We start from the raw sequence: 17,169 nt of genomic DNA, 5'->3' as shown, positions 1-17,169 counted from the left end.
TGCTATACAAATAAAGTTATTATTATTACTATCGTTACTCCAACAAGCTCAGGTACAGTTCACACCACCAACCAGGTTAGGTTTGCTCTGTGCAGCTCCTGCAGGTAACAGGACGGGGTGGAATACAACACGTTCACTGTGCCAATGTCCGCCTGCTGGGCGTTGACATAGTGGATCAGCTTGTCCAGGTTCTTGTACCACAGGTTGGCGTTCTCATACTGGAAGTCGGAGCCCATGGTCATGATAATGTGGTTGGTCTTATACACCAAAGCCTGGGTGAGGAAGAAGATAAGAGACTTATTGTTTACTAGGAGGCAGCAGAAAACTTGAGGAGGATGTCATACGAGTATTTCATTATCATATCACTCTTATTACTTTCTTCTGGCTTTTTGTTACACGTCGACTTCTGCTGACAGCCCTGTGTGCTGATATTTATTGGCTTTAGGTATATATATATATATATATATATATATATATATATATATATATATATATATATATATATATATATATATATATATATTATGACAACCCAGAGTTGAGACCAGGAGAAAGAGTTGCAGTCTTACACACTTCTCTGTGCTTCTTTAAGGGGAAGTCAGTTGATTTATTTTTGTCTCACTGAAACCTGGCTGAGACATGAAGAATATGTCTAAATGAATCCGCTCCAACTGGTCATATTAATACTCACATTCCTCGAGGTACTGGCCGAGGAGGTGGAGTTGCGGCCATATTTGACTCAAACCTAAACCTGTTTAAACTCTGGACCTTGTTCTGGGATATGGTGTTGAAACTGAAAGTTTATCAGCGTGTCCACATAATCCTCTTTTATCAGACCATTTTTTAATAACTTTTGAAGTCCTGTTACTGGACTACAAGCCAGTAGGCAGATCATCCTATGCTCAATGTTTATCTGAAAGTGCTGTGACTAAATTTAAGGAAGTGATTTCATCAGCACTTAATTTAATACCAGGACTCAATATCAATATAATGGAGGACTCCAATGCTAACTTTAGTCCCTCCCAAATTAATCATCTTGTTGATAGCGCTGCAGCCTCACTGCGAATAACACTCGACTCTGTCGCTCCTCTAAAGAAGAAGATCATAAAACAGAAAAAGAAAGCTCCGGCTTAATTTACAAATCCGCAAACTAAAACAAAAGTCGAGAAATCTTGAAAGTAAATGGCGTTCCACTAAATTGGAAGAATCTCGTTTAGTCTGGTTAGATCATCTTAAAACGTATAAGAAGGCTCTCCGTAATGCCAGAGCAGCTTATTACTCTTCCTTAACAGAAGAACATAAGAACAACCCCAGGTTTCTGTTCAGCACTGAGGCTGACAGAGAGCCACAGCTCTACAGAGCCTTCTGTTCCTATATCTCTCAGTAGTGACGACTTCATGAGCTTCTTTAACGATAACATTATAATTATTAGAGACTAAATTAATCTCCTCCTGACCTCAATCAGTAACGACTTAACTTCAACCTCCGGAACCTTAAAAACATCTGTAACTCCTGAAATATATCTAGACTGTTTTACTCCAATCAACCTTAACCAACGAACTTCAACAATCTCATCGTCTAAGCATCAACCTGTCTTTTAGACCCGATTCAACTAAACTGTTTAAAGAAGTTTTACCCTTAATTAACACCTCGTTATTAAATATGATCAACCTGTCTCTATTATCTGGCTACGTACCACAATCCTTTAAAGTAGCTGTAATAAAACCACTTCTTAAAAAGCCTAGTCTTGATCCAGAGGTTTTAGCCAACTATAGGCCGATATCTAACCTTCCCTTTCTCGCTAAGATCCTTGAGAAAGCAGTCGCAAAACAGTTATGTGACTTTTTACATAATAATAGTTTATTTGAGGTTTTTCAATCTGGATTTAGAGTTCATCATAGCACAGAGACGGCACTGGTGAAAGTTACCAATGACCTTCTATTGGCATCAGACAAAGGACTTGTCTCTGTTCTTGTCTTGTTAGACCTCAGTGCTGCTTTCGACACTGTTGATCAGGACATTCTACTACAGGGACTGGAACATTGTGTTGGCATAAAAGGAACCGCACTAAGCTGGTTCAAGTCCTATTTATCTGAGCGATCTCAATTTGTACTTGTTAACGATAAATCCTCCATGACAGCCAAAGTCAGTCTTGGAGTTCCGCAGGGTTCTGTACTTGGACCGATTCTATTCACCTTATATATGCTTCCTTTGGGCAATATTATAAGGAACCACTCTATAAACTTTCATTGCTATGCGGATGATACCCAATTATATCTATCAATTAAACCAGATGAAACCAATCAATTGGCTAAACTTCAAGCATGCCTTAAGGACATAAAAACTTGGATGTCTAGCAACTTTTTGATGTTAAACAGACAAAACTGAAGTTATTATACTTGGCCCTAAACGCCACCGAAACGCATTTTCTAATGACATAGAAGCTCTGGATGGCATTAACTTGGCCTCCAGCACCACTGTAAGGAATCTTGGCGTCATCTTTGATCAAGATCTGTCGTTTAACTCCCACATAAAACAAATCTCAAGGACTGCCTTCTTTCATCTACGTAACATTGCAAACATAACATCCTGTCTCAAAATGATGCAGAAAAACTAGTCCATGCATTTGTTACTTCAAGGCTGGATTACTGCAACTCATTGTTATCAGGTTGTCCCAAAAAGTCGCTTAAGACTCTTCAGTTGATCCAAAATGCAGCGGCACGTGTATTGACAAGAACAAGGAAATGGGATCATATTACTCCTGTATTAGCTGCTCTGCACTGGCTCCCGGTAAAATACAGAATAGAATTCAAAATCCTTTTCCTGACTTACAAATCAATCAATGGTCAGGCTTTAGTATACGTTTGGTTTGGTTTGTCTCTGAATAATAATAATGACTTATTGAATATGACTTATTCTTGTTTATTATTTATTTTTACGTGTATTTAAAGTTGTTTAAGTTGAAAACAAGCTGCAACCTCCAGGTCTGAAAAGTGAAGCCAGTGCAGAAGTTTCTTAAACCTGCATTCTCTGTAACCTCCAGCAGGGGCGACTCCTCTGGTTGTTAAAAAGAAGTCAGATTGTATAGAAGTCTATGAGAAAATGTTTCTTCTTCTCTCTTGATTTATTATCTCAGTAACATTTTCCTAATGAGTTTATGTCCCAATCTGTAGTTTCAAGTCTTCTTCAACATGATGTTCATTTAGTAACTTATGGAAACATTTAGAGTAAAATAGAGGATAAAGCAGTGTATGTTATAGGGCGGGGCTACCTGTGATTGACAGGTCGTGTTGTCCAATTTGGGTGTTGTCCATGTTTTCAACTTTAACCCTTTCAAAGTGTTTTCATTTCATGGAAGTTAATTGTAACATTTTGGTCGCCTAAAAATGTCTTCAGTGTTCGGTTCTACCGAACTCGAGGCTTCAAAACCAATACGTGACGTCACGGTGACTACGCCCACTTCTCAGTCTATGGTATAAAACGACCGACATAAAGGGAACTAAAATGTGTCCAACCTGACTGTTGGCGATGGCGAGGAAGCGCTGAACCACATCATCGACGTTATAGTCCTCCAGGTCAGGGTCGTCTCGGATTGGTGGATCATCACAGGACTGGTCCCAGCAGAAGCCCGGAGGAGGGTTGTACCCATTGGGAAGGATTCCTGTTGGGGGGGGGGGGCATATGATTAACTAAATAAACAGACACACGCACCAAATAGAAACATATTTACTTTTAAGGGTCAAGTGAACCGACCCTTTAAGAAGAGATCAAGAAGAGAAGTAGCATTTGTGCAAGTGTTGGAGTTTGGTTACCGGTGAACAGGTCAGCGACGGGGGGGGCGAGGCTGTCGGAGGCCCTCCAGAGAAGTTCCTGCTCCCTCATCGTCCTCCTGCGAGCACGGTCTTGGTAGTCCAGACGACCAAAGAAGAAGCCGTCAAACCCCATCTGACATACACACACACGCACGCACGCACGCACATCAGGGATGTTATTGCCGTTTCCAGAAGCTGAATATGCATCACGATCATAGACTGCAGAAAATATGGACGTAGTCTCCCATAGGTTTCTGAAGAGATATCTCCTAGCTGATCCAGAAATAGGTAAATATGTAGGTAACCCCGTCATGTAGACAAAAAGATACACTAAGAAATATGTTTTAACACAAGTCTTCTGGGTTTTAGACATTTTAAACATCTGTTTTGACTTCATGGGAACTCCAAGATGAACTACCTGTGCAAACATGGAGGCGTGTTCTCGGGCGTGGCCAAAGGGGTCGATGTGCCAGGCGACTCGGGGGCGACCGCAAGGCCCAAAAGTGTCATTGAGGAACCTGAGGCCCATGGTCATCTGGTCGATGACCGCGCTGTAGTGGGTGGTGGCCTCGTCACTCATACACCAGCCGCCATTCACAAACTCCAGACGGCCTGGAGGGAGAAGGCAGGGAGGTGTTGAGGTTGTGAAACGCTTTGAGAGTAAATGTACAGTGTTGTTGGTGCACCTTCATTAACCAGCTGTTTGACCGTCTGCTGCATGCTGGAGCTCTGCTGCTTCCACCAGCGGTAGAAGAACGCCGTCTCCACGTAGATGAACCTCCTGTCGGGATTCTTCAGCAGCTGATCCACCACGGAGTCCAGGATGTACTGCACCCCCGCATGCTGGATGTCGTTACGATCTACACACACACAAAAAGTTAAAATATTGTGCAAAGGTTTGCAAATATATTTACAAATTAAAATGACACCCAACATTTGTGAAGGTTTTTCTAAAGAAGTAAAGAATGAAAGTGTAAAGATGCTTTCATGGCAACAACAACTTTTTAAAATTGTTTTCCTAACCTCAATATTCAAATATATCATTAAACATTATGACGGTCACCTGCAGGACACACGCTCGCTATAAAAAGACATGTGATGCTGATTCACACTTAAACCATAAAACTGTTATTACTGCTGAAAACAACAGAACATATAACAGGACATAACATCAAGAGACTATTTCCAACATGCAGTTGGAACGAAAGCCTTTAAAAATACCTGTAAAGTGTCACATGGTTATAAAGTGTTATAAAGTGTCACATTGTTATAAAGTGTTATAAAGTGTCACATGGTTATAAAGTGTTATAAAGTGTCACATGGTTATAAAGTGTTATAAAGTGTCACATTGTTATAAAGTGTTATAAAGTGTCACATTGTATTACAAAGCAATTAATGGTCAGGCTCCAGCATATCTTAAAGATCTCATAGTACCTTATAAACCAACTAGAGCATTGCGCTCCCAGACTGCAGGGTTACTTGTGGTTCCTAGAGTCTCTAAGAGTACAATGGGAGCCAGAGCCTTCAGCTATCAAGCTCCTCTCCAGTGGAACCAGCTTCCAGTTTGTGTTCGGGAGGCAGACACACTCTCCACATTTAAGAGCAGGCTAAAGACTTTCCTTTTTGATAAAGCTTATAGTTAGGGCTGGCTCAGGTTTGCCCTGGATCAGCCCCTAGTTATGCTGCTATAGGCTTAGACTGCCGGGGGACACCTCCCTGCTCTCTTCCTTCTCTTCCTCTCTCCTCCCCTCCCTCTCTTCTTCTCCCGCTCTATCTGTATGCATTTATGTAAATGTGTTACTAACTCATCATCCCCGGAGTTTCTGTGTCTCATGTGGCAGGATGCCACTGATAAAGTCTAAGGACAGAGGGTGTAAGCTTCTTAAATGTGAATATTTAATATCTTTGACAAAACATTTATCGACATTTTTCACCATTTTATAGACCAAACGATTAATTGACAAATTAATCTACAATAATAATAATAATAATAATAAACGTTAGTTGCAGCCCGACTCAAGTATTAAGTATTAGCCACATGCGATATTTAAAGGTGGGAATGTGTAATATGTTGGCATATTTAGAGCATCTTGCAATATTCTAGGGTGCATTGGATTTATGTGTTACTGAATATTAACTGTGTGTGTGTGTGTGTGTGTGTGTGTGTGTGTGTGTGTGTGTGTGTGTGTGTGTGTGTGTGTCAGACTGACCTCCATAGTAGTACTGGTCTACAGTCTTGAGCCAGCCGACGTCATCATGTGTGTGAGGCACCAGGTGGACATTCAGCATGTCGGGTCTGGTGGCATGACATGACTGCACACACACAAATACACACTAAGGACACATCTACTACACTGCTCTATTGTTGGGGAAGACACAAAGCAAGTAGAGAAAATAACATTAACTATAAAGGACATAAATCCTCGTTTTGTTTTTTTCTATTCTCAATATAATCGCAGTTCCTCATAAACCGACAAAATAGAAATGGCGATGTGTGAAACTGAAAGGATGATCTTGATCTTGATCTTGATCTTGATCTTGAATAATGTTGTAAAACAACTCAAATACATTTATAAACCAGCAGGACAGTGAACGCAGCAGGACAGTGAACGCAGCAGCTCACCTCGTATCCGCAGGTTGCAGGTTGTGCAGTTTGTGGGTCGAGAGGGAAACTTCCAGCATTAAAGATGCACAGGAAGGCAGCAGCCAGCTGCAGCGACCTGACCGCCATGTTGGAAAATGAGCCACAAATCACATGACTTCTGTTTATGTTATCCGGGGTCACGTGACCAGACCTCCACACGGGTGTGCTTGGGAGTTTAGCTCCCTCAGCTGAGACTCTAAGGCACCACAGAAGGGGAAATATATTTGGACAAATATATTAGGAACGTACAGGATGTACTAGCTCTGTATTTAATATGTGTTTCCTTATCAACTCAGCTATTCATTTCCTACATTATTAATCAATTAATTATTTGTTTTATAATATAAGAATAAAAGATCAAATTCATTATACTACCCAAAAATAAAAACTGAAATGGGACGAGAGGCTTTCATTTTCAGAACTTTTAAATGATGAAATAATTACAACAACTCGCTCAAGAATCGTGCAGCAGTTATTGTCGATTTTGAGATTGAAATGTTGTTATTATCACATTATTGTGTTGCATTGTCAGGAGGTCTGGTATGAGTATTGGTGTAGCATGTGATGAATATATATGTAGTACGCATGCCTATGTCGATGTATATGTGCCGTAAAACAAATGTAACCAGCCAGGGGACATGTTACCTGCTTTACCTACTGTACAAACCCCAAAGGTATTTAACATTTAAAATATAAATAGGCTGCAGTAAAGAGCAGAACATCTTCACATATGAGAAACAGGAACAAGTGAATATTTGGGAATTGGGTTTGATAAATTAATTGATTACCAAATCTGATATTTTCATCAATAGTTGTTTGTGTCACCTGATCTGAGGGTGCCCTACAGCTTAATGATGAAGGTGCATAGAACCGCTCTGTAATGTATCGTTGGACCGCTCTCTCCACATCTTCTCTGTCTCCTAAACTGAAGTAAAGTGAGACAGAGAAGGTCTGTTAGAGCTGAAACAATAAGTGCATCTTAAATGCTACTCAGATAATTAGTTTTGTGTAATCATCTGTGCAAAGAGCTGCATGTGCAACGCATTTTTTATGAAGGGGAATCATTAAATGTTATTATTGTGCAAAAAAACGATATATGGAACTGTTCATACATATAATCACTGGATATACACGACCATAACTTTAACTGAGACAATAATATCTATCTGTGGTGTGGATAAATCCTCACTAACGTGCAACTTGTGTTTCCAGTTCACGTTATAAAAAAGCCTGACAGAATCCTTGGATCAGTTTATTAAGATGGAATAAACTCATCTTGGAAAAAGCAACACTCCAGACAACAACATATTTAACACTAAAGAACTGAAGCACAGCGAGTGAACAGATGTGTTGAAGATGAAGCTTTTATTCTTATTACCTTCCGCTAAGAAGGTTATGTTTTTGGTGCAGTTTGGTTTGTCTGTTTATCAGGATTATGGAAAAACTGCTCGCCCGATTGGTGGAAGCGTGGATCATGGGACGAGGAAGAAGCCGGGACGGGATACACGCTTTGTTTTTCTTGGAGTTTCATCTTAATGTTTGAACATGTGTTGCTTCACAAACACAGTTATTCATTAGACCGCATGTAGCTGTGTCGCGTCGTTGGAGTTACGTGGATCGTTAAAAAGGTCCTTGGTTTAAAGGCCTCACACAGTGCTCGGTCGAGTGATCCCAGTCCTCTGGAACAGGACGCTTCAAAAACAAAACTTCAATCAGGCAAATACAATCAATCCCATAACGCCAGAAAAACTGCGGCTACAGAATGACATCCAATCAGATGGTAGGCACTTTGAAATCGTGTTACAATTAGCGCCGCAGATAGATCCTTGTCCCGTCATGCTACGATCAAATTATTTAAGGTTCTCTCATCCATTTGAGCTGTTTAAAGTTTTAAATGTAACCTTGACTGAGGTAATAAGATGAAAGCAGGACTGGATTTGGAAGCATGCAAAGAGCAAGCCTAATCATTCTGCACTCACAACATCATTAACTTGTGTCGCAGTGACAGGAAGAACATTTGAAATCCTTCAGCATTAGATCACCAGATGACAGCCAGGCTGTAGAGGCCGAGTGTGAGAACAGAGCAGAGCGGTGGGCACATTATTCAAACGTCACTTTAAAATATAAAATCAGAAATTGCTACAGAAAATGAATTATAAACGCACACAGAAAAAGGAAACCAAACGTGGAGCGTTGAAGGAATAGTTTTAGGAATTACGCTTTCTTGCTAAGAGTTGGATGAGAAGTTTGTACATGTGACGCTCAGCAGCTGGTTAGCTTAGCTTAGCACAGACACTGGGAACAGTGGGAAACAGCTAGCCTGGCTTTGTCCAAAGCATAGACTGCATATAAGTGGAAGTGGACGTCGTCACCATGACATCACACATCGGTTTGTGGACTACCGCTTTTAAGCCTTGAGTTTGGCTTTTTGTCCGTCGCCATCAGAGAGTGGGTGGAGCTCGGTTTACCCAAAAGAAAACATTTTACAATTAACTTGCATGAAGTGAAAACTGACTGTTAAAGCTGTAAGACGGAAACACGGACAACCAACCGGACACTGTCGCTTCAATCTGATCCAACTCTGGTCAAGACAGCAGCTGAGCATATACCCAAACATCTTCAAAGACCTGCACACTAAAACCGACCAACGTAAAAGAAAACAGTCGTGACACGAAGAAAAACATCGGCTACAATTTGGTCGTTAATTTGTCTAAATCTGGAGCTGAGGTCACTTTGGAGGTTAATATAGAAAATTAATCTGCCGCTGCATTCAAGTAGTCGCCGGTACTAAATATTCATCCTGTATCCAAAAGAATTCCCATAAATAAACATATTTACAACATTTTTAGTACAAAGAAAACATTAATAAACACAAACGGGTGAATACTTGCTTAGTATCTTTGTATCGTTGATTCATAGAGAATAATTATTGTCCCACACAAACCTTTCTTGATGATTGGCAAATATGAAAGATTTCAAACCATAAAAAAGGCAGCTGTTCTTTAATGTCACACGTCTTTGCTCATCTGTGTTGAGTAGACCTTCTTCATGAGAGACACTTTGGCTCCCCGTCACGTTGCTAATGTTCGTAACTTCTGCGCTTCTCCTACTATGACAAGTCCTGATGTGCGCTTGAAAAATGCATATTGGGAAACATGTAACTACTGTGTGCACTACACAGCGATCCAAAAAGAGAATTCTACAATTAAAAAGGAACATTTTAGAAAAATCTGCATTTGTCAAGACATTTAGTGAAAAGGACGAGTGTTTGATGCCTGATGTTCCTCCTGATGCTGCGTCTTCACCAGCAACCTCTTCAGATATGTGTTAGTGTTTGGAGTGAACTGCTCTGTTCTAGTAGTTCAATGAAGGGTCCTGGATGAGGAACGCGGGCAGGGTTGGGTTGGGTTTCCATTGCCTCCCTCATGGGAGCAGATGATTAGGGTGGAGTCCAGGTCCAGCCGGAAGGCTGGGTACAGCGGCTGAGAGAAAGGGCAACGAAAGGTGTGCAGGAGCACCACCGTGTCCGACACGCTGTAGAAGGACAGCGCTCCTTTCTGGCGCTCCAGGAACACGGCGATTCGGGGGCATGGCGGTGCAGCCACCGTGGTCTTACGGTTGTCATGCCAGGCGGCGTATCCAGCGTGTGTACACCTCAGCCGCCAAGAGTTCTCGTTGCGTCCCAGCAGGCAGGGTTTTCCACCACCTTTGCGTCCGATACCTCGGTAGGTGACGCCGATGTCGACCCACCCCCCGCCCCTCCACTCCATCTCCCAGTAGCTGGCTCCCCCAAACTGGCCCTCCCTGCACAAGACCTGAGCCACTGAATCAAAGCGCTGCTGGTGAGGGGCGTAGGATTGGGGCTCCTCGCCACAGTGGGCACCCTGGGGCCCCTCCAAGAGAACCAGGGTAGGGTGGGCTGTATCAGGGTCCAAGGACAGACGGCATGAAACTGGAGGGAAGGAAACCAAAAGAGAAACGTTAAAGAAGCAGAGAAAGAAAAACAATATTCTGCCAGAGAGAGACAGGTTGATAAATAATCAGGGAGTTCTGAGTAATCTCTGCAGAATCTGCAGGCAACGAGACCGTCATCAGAAGAGTTCTGGTTTCTGCTCGAGGGGACTTTGGTTGGATGCAGGTCAACAGACTGTAAAGGAGGCGTAATGCATCGTTCACAGGTTGCAGAGCATCCAGTTCGCTCACTTGGTAGAACGGGCGACTCGAATACAAAGGCTGAGTCTTTGCCGCAGCGGCAATAAAGTTCTAAGACGAAAACACATCCAGGACGGACAACGCAGTGGGAGCGACCTGTCAATCACAAGGTAGCCATACAATCTCACTTCTTTCTGCCACCAGTGGAGTCGCCCCCTGCTGGCCGGTAGACAGAATGCAGTTTAAGGCTCTTCCACATTGGCTGCAGCTTGGCGGTGACCCTGGCTCGGCTGACATCAATAACTCATTGGAAGCATTGCAATCTCTGACCTTAAAGATATTTATTTCTGTTTCTCCGCTCCACTCTGCCGCTCTCACAGACTGACAGACAGATGTTATGTTTGGCACACAGAGGATTAATGAGACACACGACCTTTATCCTCCTCTGACCAAATGAAATATTAATGCCTAACAAGGTGATGGTACGCTGTCGTCCTGTCAGCCGGCTTGTTTCTGTCGGGACAAGGCGCCGACTGTTATGACGGACCTGGACTTCATAAATACAATATGATCGCCATCCATCATTGATGAGGATCCAGACTCAGATGTCTCAACAGGACTCTGATTATCTTTTGAACTCAAAGCACGGAGAGAAGAAAGAGGAAGAGAGAGGAAGAGAGAGGAAGAGAGAGGAAGAGAGAGGAAGAGAGAGGAAGAGAGAGGAAGAGAGATGAAGAGAGAGGAAGAGAGAGAGCAGCAACATGCAGTGACACACTGAATGTGTGCAGCAGAGGGAGAGAAGAGAAGGAGAGTTTCAGAAGCAGACGAGGGACAGACACGCTACTTACACCGGAGGAAAGCTGCCCTCATCCTCTGATCAGCCGGCTGCAGAGACAAAGAGGACAGAGGGAACGACACCGGCACTGCTGACAGGAGACACAGAGAGTAGGATGTAATACTTTTGGCCATATTATGGAAATAAATGCATTGAATAGGAGTGAGAGGGAGACGAAGGTGGAGAGCTGGAAACAAAATACAAGACTTGACATAAAAAAGAGAAAGAAAAGAGCAGAAGTGATGAAAAATACATGCAAAATATGTGTTAGTGGCAAAACAGTGGCACCAAACTATACAGTGAACATGTAGAATGTGTGTGAGTCGCTTCTTTTAAAGGATTTTTGTGTTTGTCTGTGGAAAATGACACAATGTCAGTGAAAGTTGCGTATGAAGCAGTCATCTCAACTCTACCACCAGATGGAGCCAAATCATGAAATCCTACACAAAGTGGCGTTTTGTGTATCGTCTAAAGAACAGTTTGGTATTTTGGGGAAATAAACTGACGGGCGTGTTACCCACAAATGCCAAAACTATTACTTTAAAGCTGATGGATTTGCTAAATGACCCTGCATGCTAACAAAGCCGAAATCAGCTGTTTGTGAGTTAAAGGGCCAGTACACCATAAATGAGCAGAAACCACACATTTTGCACTTACCCCCCAGAGTGTGTTGCCCTGCACAATGTGATGGTTTGGTGTTCTTCCGCACTGCCACCTCCGCAACACAATGGATATGAATGTTTTTCTCAATAAAACTCAATAATAGTCAAACAAAACAAGAAAACAACGTCTGAGTTAGTCTGAATGTTCAGACGTTTCCCTCGTCATTGAAACAATTCACTTAAACTTAAAGGAATACTTTACCCACAAAAAAAAAAAAAATGATGGCGTCCAGTTAAACTGAAGTTAAAGTAGAAGCTGGATGTGATCCGTCCTCCTCAGCATCAATGATTAACACGTTCACTGTCACTCGCAGTGTTAGATGTCATGTGAAAACCTTCAGCCTGCGTCACCTCAGACCTGACACTGTCACAGAGCGTGTGTGTGTGTGTGTGTGTGTGTGTGTGTGTGTCTTACCTCTTACACACTCTCCACCGGACACGTAGTTCTCATTAACTGGAAGGAAAACGTAATAATAGTTTGAAAACATTTGCAAGCTTGAATCTACTTTATTCACACTTTGCAATATTTATGGTATCTGCTTTAAATCTGCACTATGAGCTAAGTGTCTGCATGTTTGAGTATCGAGTATCATCCTGCCTGTAGCTCGTCTGCTGTACCTGCGCGGCTGATCTTGTCCACCTCCTCTCCGCAGACCTCCTCCATGCGGCTGCGGAGGTGGCTCAGCGCTCTTCTGGCGCAGCTGAATCCCTCTGTGGGCAGGCCGAGGGCTCGAGAGTGCCGACCGGCGGCGAGAGGGACGCGTAGCAGAGGAGCGGCCTGGGTCGATACAGAGAGAGAGAGAGAGAGTGGAAACTACAGCTCTCCCTCCCTCCCTAATTCCTTGTACAATTGAATTTGAAAATAGCACTTAAGCAGGTGCTGCTGTTTCCACTGGTCACTGCTGACTCACTCTCCTCCATCTTCAGCCTAATCTCTGTGGGCAGTCTGCACTCTGGTGACCCCCTCCACAAAGCATCACATGTAATGATGAATATCAAACGCTAACGTGCAGCGGTGCAACAACTAAGATCTGTACCAAGTAGCATAAAATGCAAACTGAAGTAGAGTGACGTCTGCTCCATCTTTGCGTTTACATGCAGCTGTTGGTTCATCCCCGCCCCTCCCACTCAGCTCTGTCCTTTAGACGTGTTTGTGATGCTTCATCCGTCTCCCCCTCACCTGTAAGAAATGGGCGTTGTCCTCCGTCTGCAGAAGCTGACTGATCTCCTCGTCTCTCCTCCTCAGCTCCTCCAGGTCTTTCTCCATCACCTCCATGTCTCGCTCTGCCCTCCCCACCACCGCTCGCTCCTTCGCCTCCAGCCTCGCTCGAACCTACGGCACACAAGTTCCATTTTAAAGTGTCTCACAGGGCGGTGGAGAGTAGAGGATGTCAGAATAAGAACCGCCACAGAGGCGGCTCATCACTCTGACAGCTGCTGCGTGCATCTCCCGCTCCTCACCTCTGCTTTGGTCTTCTCCAGGCGGAGAGACATGTCTGCAAACAGCGCTTCACTTTCCTCCACAACAGCCGCCGCCGACACCTGAAACAACAAAGACAGAAGAAAACGAAAGAGTTTAAGACAAAGCTTTGAGAAAACTGTCACTTTCTAAGAAACAGAATCTTTCCGAGCCGCCTCCTGGTGCCAACAGAGGAATACAGAAACTTATAGTAAGAAAGACAATCTTTGGGTCCAATGCTCTGGATCTGTTCAGATCAACGACTAGAGTCAAGAATGTTCTGCATGTTTTTATGTCCACAAGACTTTCAGAAAAGGTTTAGATCTTCCAGGGACAGCGCTGCAGGAAAACAAATAAATAAAGTAAAGAAGTCGTGCAGCCGAGGTCAGACGACACCAGAACAACCCAACATCTGATCAATTTCAGCCTCAGTGAGCTGATGCAGCAGCTTCACAAGAAGCCGGAGCAGCAACACGCTGATGGAGTCATGCTGGGGGGGGGGGGGGGGGGGGGGGGGTAATCTTTCCTAGAAGACTGAAGGAGTGGCACAGAAGCTGGAACTTCAATTAGCTCCGCAGTGGAAACTGATATAGGGGAAGGTGTGTGTGTGTGTGTGTGTGTGTGTGTGTGTGAGCCTGATGTTACAGGGGAAGGTGTGTGTGTGTGTGAGTGTGTGTGTGTGTGTGTGTGTGTGAGCCTGATGTTACAGGGGAAGGTGTGTGTGTGTGTGTGTGTGTGTGTGTGTGTGTGTGTGTGTGTGTGTGTGTGTGTGTGTGTGTGTGTGTGTGTGTGAGCCTGATGTTACAGGGGAAGGTGTGTGTGTGTGAGTGTGTGTGTGTGTGTGAGCCTGATGTTACAGGGGAAGGTGTGTGTGTGTGTGAGTGTGTGTGTGTGTGTGTGTGTGTGTGTGTGTGTGTGTGTGTGTGCGTGTGAGCCTGATGTTACAGGGGAAGGTGTGTGTGTGTGAGTGTGTGTGAGTGTGTGTGTGTGTGTGTGTGTGTGTGTGTGTGTGTGTGTGTGTGTGTGTGTGTGTGTGTGTGTGAGCCTGATGTTACAGAGGAAGGTGTGTGTGTGTGAGTGTGTGTGTGTGTGCGCTCTCTGTATTCCGCTGTATACAGGAGCGGCGGCCTCTGGCGGCACGACTGGCACTAATCACTCGCTCATCGCTGAGATCACAATTATTGATTGAAAGTTATTAATCCATCCCGGGGAGCGACATGCATATTTGCTGTGGGAGAGAAAACTGTTGCACACAATAAACTTTTAATCAACCTGTAATATATAATAATAATAATAATAATAATAATAATAATAATAAGTAATAATAATAAGTAATAATAATAATAAGTAATAATAATAAGTAATAATAATAAGTAATAATAATAATAATAATAAGTAATAATAATAATAAGTAATAATAATAATAATAATAATAAGTAATAGTAATAATAATAAGTAATAATAATGATAATAAGTAATAATAATAAGTAATAATAATAATAAGTAATAATAATAATAATAAGTAATAATAATAATGACAATAATAATAATAATAATAATAAGTAATAGTAATAATAATAAGTAATAATAATGATAATAAGTAATAATAATAAGTAATAATAATAAGTAATAATAATAATAAGTAATAATAATAATAATAAGTAATAATAATAATGACAATAATAATAATAATAATAAGTAATAGTAATAATAATAAGTAATAATAATGATAATAAGTAATAATAATAAGTAATAATAATAATGATCATCGTCTGGAAGCTGAAGCAGGAACTTTTAACGTTGTGTTTCCTCAAATAAAAACAAGCATCTTTCTTCATCAATTAACTATATTTAACCACTTGTTTTGTTTTTAGAACAAGCTTTTTAAAATAAAAGATTATTTAATGTTTAACTTGCTCCACATCTGGTGCGAGACGCCCGGAGACAACAAATAAATATGACAACGGGACGCTTCATTTAAAATATTAATAGATTTGTTGGTTTGCATGAATGATTGTGAAGCGGAAATTAAGAGTATATTAGAATTCAAGCGTATTCCTAACCTTGAAAACATAATGGTTAGAATTAAGCATTAAAAACTAGATATGTGTGTGTGTGTGTGTGTGTGTGTGTGTGTGTGTGTGTGTGTGTGTGTGTGTGTGTGTGTGTGTGTGACCTTGAGGGAATCCAGGCTTTGTTGAAACTCCTCTAACTCTCTCTCTCCAGTCCGTGTCCTCCCCTGAACCATCCTCTGAGACTCCTGGAGCAGAAGCTGAGACACACACACACACACACACACACACACACACACACACACACACACACACACACACACACACACAGTTACAACATGCAGGTATTTGTGAGGAGCATCATCTGCTCGCCACTATTGGAGTTTTATCTATAATTATCTAGCTTCACAACTTTATTATTTCTTTATTCTGAAGAGTTCTCACAGAACAGAAATACATGCTATGATACAAACATCGTTTTTAACTGTTTGGATTGTTGTTTTTTATGGACTTTATTGCATCTTCTACCATTTGTATTGATTTTCCTCTGCTGTATGTGTCTCTGTACCTGCTTCCTGGCTCTCTGGGCTTCCACGTTGTGCACTTCCTCCTGGTCTGCCTCGCACAGCAGGCAGTCCCCGCTCCACTCCACCGCGGCCTCCCCGCCGGAGCCGCTCCCCACGGGCTGCAGACCCAGGCGGTGCTGCGCGCACAGCCGCTCCGCCAGACACTCCACCGCGGCCACCAGCTTGTGCCGCCGCAGCGTGCTGACCTCCTGGTGCGGCAGGCCGTGCAGCTCGCAGAAGGACGCCAGGCACACCAGGCACGACTTGACCGCCCTCAGCGTGCTCTCCACCGGGCAGAAGTCGCACGACACTTCCCCGACTCCCCCCAGGTAAAGCTCCGGCGCCGTGACCATCTCGCTCAGCTTGAGTTTGTCGACGACCTCGGCGAGCACCGTGTTCCTCCGCAGCACCGGCCGAGGACTGAACGTCTCCCGGCACTGGGGGCAGCTGAACTGGCCCGATTCCGCCTGGTCCCAGTAGTTGTTGATGCAGGACATGCAGTAGGTGTGTCCGCAGGGGGTGGACACCGGCTCCTTCAGGATGTCCAGGCAGACGGGACACCTGAACTGGCTCTCCGTCACCGAGATGTTCGCCTGGGCCATGTCCGGAGGGATGTTCTCCGACCTCGGATTGCTCCTGGTGCTCCTGGTGCTCCTGGTGACTCCGGGCTTGTTGATGAAGAAGCTTTTCCTGACTCCAGAAGTGTTGTTGTGAAGGGGTGGGGTCACGATACAGGAATAGAACCTTCCGCAATATCACGGTGCTAGTGCTGCCCTGGATGCTGTCTTACAGGCATCTGCCCAAATGTTTTTCCAAGAGTTACTGTACATACCTGTCTCTGGCATTTACAGTACAGTGGACGTGAATGGCATTTTATTCATGACATTTTAACATTTTATTTGCACCTTATGGGCCACCAATAGAAACAGCCACAGAATATAGTTCCACAAATGTTCCCAAACATGTTAAATGCAAATAAAATGCATTCGGCATATTCAGCTTTTACAGTTGACAAATGACGCGCGCA

General features: G+C 43.1%; 2 protein-coding genes across 2 annotated transcripts in view; both read right to left on the bottom strand.

Annotated features, from left to right (window-relative positions):
* The window catches only part of man2b1 (mannosidase, alpha, class 2B, member 1), a 20,017-nt gene extending 13,466 nt beyond the window's left edge, over nucleotides 1-6,551 (bottom strand). Inside the window, exons 1-7 of the mRNA XM_029427355.1 lie at nucleotides 6,436-6,551; nucleotides 6,023-6,125; nucleotides 4,499-4,672; nucleotides 4,231-4,424; nucleotides 3,813-3,945; nucleotides 3,516-3,661; nucleotides 73-272 (exon numbers count right to left, since the gene is read on the bottom strand). Of these exons, the coding sequence (XP_029283215.1) occupies nucleotides 73-272; nucleotides 3,516-3,661; nucleotides 3,813-3,945; nucleotides 4,231-4,424; nucleotides 4,499-4,672; nucleotides 6,023-6,125; nucleotides 6,436-6,543 (1,058 nt within the window). The 5' untranslated portion in view covers nucleotides 6,544-6,551. The remainder of the gene's footprint in view (nucleotides 1-72; nucleotides 273-3,515; nucleotides 3,662-3,812; nucleotides 3,946-4,230; nucleotides 4,425-4,498; nucleotides 4,673-6,022; nucleotides 6,126-6,435) is intronic.
* A 1,171-nt stretch (nucleotides 6,552-7,722) lies between these two features.
* LOC115005504 (E3 ubiquitin/ISG15 ligase TRIM25-like) lies at nucleotides 7,723-16,873 on the bottom strand. Its single transcript, XM_029427353.1, has 8 exons — nucleotides 16,145-16,873; nucleotides 15,741-15,836; nucleotides 13,567-13,647; nucleotides 13,286-13,438; nucleotides 12,724-12,883; nucleotides 12,521-12,559; nucleotides 11,457-11,534; nucleotides 7,723-10,408 (listed from the first exon to the last, which is right to left on the bottom strand). Exons 1-8 carry the CDS (start codon nucleotides 16,742-16,744, stop codon nucleotides 9,819-9,821), a joined length of 1,797 nt encoding a protein of 598 aa, XP_029283213.1. The 5' UTR covers nucleotides 16,745-16,873; the 3' UTR covers nucleotides 7,723-9,818.
* Nucleotides 16,874-17,169: the final 296 nt, after the last annotated feature.

The sequence above is a fragment of the Cottoperca gobio genome, unplaced genomic scaffold (genome assembly GCF_900634415.1).
Source record: "Cottoperca gobio unplaced genomic scaffold, fCotGob3.1 fCotGob3_30arrow_ctg1, whole genome shotgun sequence".
Lineage (NCBI taxonomy): Eukaryota > Metazoa > Chordata > Actinopteri > Perciformes > Bovichtidae > Cottoperca > Cottoperca gobio.
Note: the sequence above shows the minus strand (reverse complement) of the source record. Positions and strands in the feature narration are given on the sequence as shown.

What these genes read in the sequence shown, in the direction of transcription:
- LOC115005504 (XM_029427353.1), bottom strand. Translation starts at nt 16,744, where the DNA reads ATGGCCCAGGCGAACATCTCGGTGACGGAGAGCCAGTTCAGGTGTCCC. An exon ending in TGGAGAAGACCAAAGCAGAG is followed by an intron (nt 13,439 to 13,566) that starts GTGAGGAGCGGG and finishes TGTGTGCCGTAG; the next exon opens with GTTCGAGCGAGGCTGGAGGC. An exon ending in GGACAAGATCAGCCGCGCAG is followed by an intron (nt 12,560 to 12,723) that starts GTACAGCAGACG and finishes TTTTCCTTCCAG; the next exon opens with TTAATGAGAACTACGTGTCC.